Here is a 4,623-nt window from a genome sequence, read left to right on the forward strand (position 1 = left end):
GGTGGTGGGTGCTGGGGCCGTGCTGGGCGCCGGGGAGGTCGGGGTGGGGGTGGGTACATAGAGGGCCGTGCTGGGTTCCACGGTCTCTGGGAGTGTGGTCAGGCCTGGGATCTGCAGGTGGGTGGATGTGGGTTGTTTCTTGGAGGGTTCGTGGGTCGGGGGCAAAGAAGTCATCTGGCTGCCTAGAGAAGTGGGAGGTGCTGAGGAGAGCATGCCCCGGCCAGCGGCCGGGGCACTAGTAGAGAGCTTGACCTCAGCCCCTGTGGTAGGTACATCGAAACTGTCATAGTAGTCATCACTGTCTGTGTCGCCAAGACTGGTCGGGCAGCCCTTTCCTGGGTAGGTGTACATGGGGGCATTGCCCAGGTTGGCACAGCGCACACTGGCCACGTTAGAGGTCATGGCCTTGACATCCACACCCGCCTTCCACAAGTACACGTTGGTGGGATTGTCCTGGAGCCACTGGCGGAGGTAGAGGATCTCACAGTCACAGTACCAGGGGTTGCCATGGAGGAACACATAAGGCAAGGGGGGGCCCTTGAAGAAGCCTCTCGGCACCGTGCGCAGCCAGTTCCCGTGCAGGTACAGGGTGTCCAGGGCCTCCAGCCCGTGCAGGAGCCCGGGGGGCAGCTCCCGCAGCTTGTTGTTGGCCAGGTTGAGTTTCTCCAGCTTGGTTGTGGTCTCCAGGAGCCCGGGGGGCAGACTCCTGAGCTTGTTGTTCTGCAGGTAGAGCTCACAGAGGTGGCTCAGGCCTTCCAGGGCGCCCGGAGACAGTGAGCCCAGCTGGTTGAAGGAGAGGTCCAGGGTGGAGAGTGCAGGCAGCGCTTCTCCTAAAGGGGGCAGACTTTGCAGGTTGTTGTGGGACAGGCTCAGGCTCTCCAGCCTCCACAGCTTCCCCGGGGTCTGCAGGCTGCTCAGCCCGCAGTGATCCAGGTTCAGCTCGGCGAGGTGGGCAAGGTGCACCACGGCTGCTGTGGAGAAGGCGCCCAGTCGGTTGCTGCTCAGGAGAAGGACGCCTGTGTCTGCCGGCAGGCCCTCGGGCAATGCGGTCAGGTTTCTGTTCTCACAGTTTACTTGCAGCAGGCTGGCCACTTTGGAGACTTGGCAGGTGGGGTGGGAGTGTAAGGGACTGGGCAGCAGGAGCAGCAGGATGAGGAGCGCCATCGGAACCTGCGGGCAGAAGGAGTGAAGGAGCGCCATCTCCTCAGGCTCCAGCCCCCCACAGCTGCGGGTCCCCTCCAGACACCGCTGCCACCCGCCCCCCCCCCCCGACTTTCCCTTCTCTTCCTCCCTCCCCTCAACCCCTGGCTCTCATCCCTCCTCAGAGCCGCAGCCTCTGGACCCAGTCCCCACTTACAGTCAGGCAGAAGGACCTGTGAGGTCTCGGCCTCTTCCAGGGTGCGACTCCTCTCTTCTAGCTCCAAGGAGAGCCAGGCCAAGAGTAGGAAGGAGATAGAGATGGGGAGGAAATGAGGACCCTGATAACAGCTCCTGTGACCAGGGAACCATCCCTCCTGGCACAGGCGCTTATCACCCCTCCCCACAGCCCTCTGGTTTTAGACTCCCTTTCCTTCCACCGTGGAGAGAGCTAGAGACTGTCCAGCCACCAACTTTATCTCTCTCTGCATGCTCCCCTCCCTTCTCCCAAGCTCTTCCTAGAGATGCCCCGTTCCTCTTTGCTGCTTCCCCACTGCCCCTTCCCTACTGTAAGCCGACTCCCTCCCCACCCCGGGGCTGCAGGCAGTGTGAAGACCTGACAGCTGGGGAGGCAATGTGAAGACCTGATGGTGGGGGGGGAGGGGGCAGTGTGAAGACCTGACAGCTGGGGAGGCAGTATGACAGCTGGGGGCAGCAGTGTGAAGACCTGACAGCTGGGGGGCAGTGTGAAGAGCCGAGACCTGCGGCTGCCTGCTCAGCCACATTGTTCTCTGCGTTGCCCTCTCCTGGTCATCCTTTCCTGTACCCAAACATTTCATTACCCTCCTCCTAACTCTTACATATCTGTCAAGTTCTGGCTCAAAATCCATTCCTCCGGCAACTCTTCTGATTTTGCAAGCCTGAGGTAGTTGTTGCAGGAACCCAGACAGCATGTCTGCAGGTCCACTGCCCAATCTAACGATGTAAAGGTCCTGCACGCCCAAAAGGCGAATCATGAACCCGAGCCCGCCTCTGCGCTTGCTGCTGGCGACGAGACGGTGGGTAGGCACAGGCAGAGGCAGCTAACGTGTCCACTCGCCACGTAGTCATCTGCTGCGTGAACAACTAAGGCAGCGTCCGGTGACGAGGCAGAAGGTGGCACCGATGGAGGCTGCGGTGAACCTTGATGCTGGGTTTTCTCCTGCGTTGCTGTCAGTTTTCAGCTCTTAAGCCCCAGGGAAACGGTGCTGTGCCTGGGCCGGTGTCCCAGCACTTTATTTAAAAAATGAAAACCACTTTTTCCCCCTAACATTGGCTAGAGCCAGGCAGTGTGCCATGTGCCTTTCGCTTTGGTCATTTTGTAGGCTGAGATGGGAGTTCCCCCCCAGCCTGGGCAGAGGGGCAATGGCCCGTCTTTCAAATGGCCTGACGCATACCTGTGATCCCAGCAATGGTGAGATTGAGGCAGGAGGATTGCTAAAATGAGGTCGGTTTGGGCTACAGGAGCTTGAGACCAACCTAAACTGAACTCCAAACAAAAACAAGGCAACATTGGTTACCTTAAAGCCATCCTAGGCAGAAAGACCAGATGTGGGTTACGTGGCCAGGAACAGCGCCCAGACCGGAGCTGTGGAGCCAGCCTGCCCATGCGCAGGCCACTGAAGCGTGGGTCTGCCCAGTGCTGAGCTGGGCCATGGCCCACAGCCTCTGCGCGGCAGGCGCCACACAGCCCTCCTCCTCCGAGATAGGAGCCCAGGCAAGCCTGGCGGTGACCCACCTGCCAAGAGAGCTGACGAAGGCAAAGCCTCAGTTATTTCCAGCGGCTGAAACAGGAAGCACGTTTTCCCACTCCAACGATCCTAAGCCGAAGAAATTTCCAGAGAAGAGGCTCGTGTTCTTTGTGCCTGAGCACCTGTGTTTTACTTCCTTCAAATGTCAGTTTCTCGGGCCCGGGGCCCTGTTTTGGTCCCTGCCTTTGTGCAGGGTACAGAGATAGAGGTAGATGACATGCTAAGTTACTGTATGTGGTGACAGCACACCTGTGTGGACACAGCTTGTGGGGACTGGCTCTCTCCCACCATGTGGGCCCAGGGGTCTTCCCGGGTCGTCAGCCTGGTGGCTTCCTTCACCTGATCTGTTTCTGGTAGAGCACTTTGTTTCGCCTAGATATTCAAATGTATTTGTACTTTTCATGACCCGTGTTTACGGTAGTACCTGTGCCTGTGCCCACAAGCCGAGGACACACTCAGAGGCAGACAACGGCTGTGTAGTCAGCTCTCTCCTTCCCCCTGTACATGGGCTCAGGGATCAAGCTCAGCTCCTTCAGCAGGCGAGCGAGCGAGCGAGCGTTTCCCAGTGAGACCTTTCCACAGCCCGGCGATGGTGATGCTTTCCTCACACTTTTAACCCCGTGCTGACCAGCAGGAGGCGTGCCACGCAGGGTTGCGGTGTTGCGCCATGGTGCCCTCCTCCAGGAGTGCCATCGTGCCACGCTGGCCTGCTGGCTTCGTGGCCAGGTGCTCCTTGTGCAGCGAGCAGGAGACGGCAGGGATGGGGACCCTGGAGGAGAAGCTCCACACCAGGGAGAGGGTGGAGCCGTGTCGGCGACTTGAACACACTGTCCGAGTTGCTTTATCTTGTTCACTCCTCCACCTGGCTGGCCACAGGCTCTGGCCATTCCCGTGCACAGACACGTCATTAAAAATGAAATGCTTTTAAACAGAAAGAAACTGATGTGAGCCTGCTGGTGCACACCTGGGATCCCAGCCCTCGGGAGGCAGGGGCAGGCGGATCTCTGAGTTCAAGCCAGCCTGGGCTACAGAGGGAGGCCAGGCCAGCCCGGACTGCACAGAGAACCCTGTGAAAGGAGCGGCAGAAGAGCTGACGGCTCTGCAGAGTTGGCAGACAGCAGTCCGCCTGGCCGGCTGTCGCCGTCCACACTCAGGCACGGCCCTGCAGGTCGTCGTGGTTCTAATTAGCCATTTCCTGATAAAGATGGGGGGTGTTTCCCACGTGTTTGTTTATCCGAGGCAGATCTCATCGTTACCCTGCCTCCTCCTGTCTTTTGTCCAAGTTCCTGGCTGGCTTGGACTTCTGTAGACTAAGCCTGCCTTGAGCGAGGACTGCCCCTCCCTCCTGCCGGCTGGCCCCCGTGGCCTCCGGTCCGGCTAGTTTTACCGTTGATGTGGGGGGAGGTTCTGGCTGCATGTATGTCTGTGTCCTCTGCGTGCCTGGTGTCCGGGGAAAAACACAAGAGGGTGTCAGATCCTCTGCTGCTGCAGACAGCTGCGAGCTGTCGTGTGGGCGCTGGGAATCGAGTGGCTTCTCCGAGGTAGCAGCTGTTCTCAGTGGAGTGATCTCGCAGCCTGTGTTGCTGTTGTTGTTGTTGTTTTTGGGGTCTTATCCTGCGGCACGGCTGGCCTGCAGGCCTCGCAGTCCCTGTAAAATATGTGTGTACATAAAACGGTTTAAAATGAATGTCTATAT

General features: G+C 58.9%; 1 protein-coding gene across 1 annotated transcript in view; it reads right to left on the reverse strand.

The window, feature by feature from the left end:
- Nucleotides 1-4,623, reverse strand: part of Gp1ba (glycoprotein Ib platelet subunit alpha) — a 5,749-nt gene extending 1,126 nt beyond the window's left edge. The window contains 2 exon segments of the mRNA XM_055594058.1: nt 1-8; nt 10-4,623. The exon segment at nt 1-8 is cut by the window's left edge and continues 335 nt beyond it. Coding sequence (XP_055450033.1) covers nt 1-8; nt 10-1,200 — 1,199 coding nt within the window. The 5' untranslated portion in view covers nt 1,201-4,623.

This window comes from Psammomys obesus, unplaced genomic scaffold, assembly GCF_907164565.1.
Source record: "Psammomys obesus unplaced genomic scaffold, mPsaObe1.curated_primary_1811, whole genome shotgun sequence".
Taxonomy (NCBI): domain Eukaryota; kingdom Metazoa; phylum Chordata; class Mammalia; order Rodentia; family Muridae; genus Psammomys; species Psammomys obesus.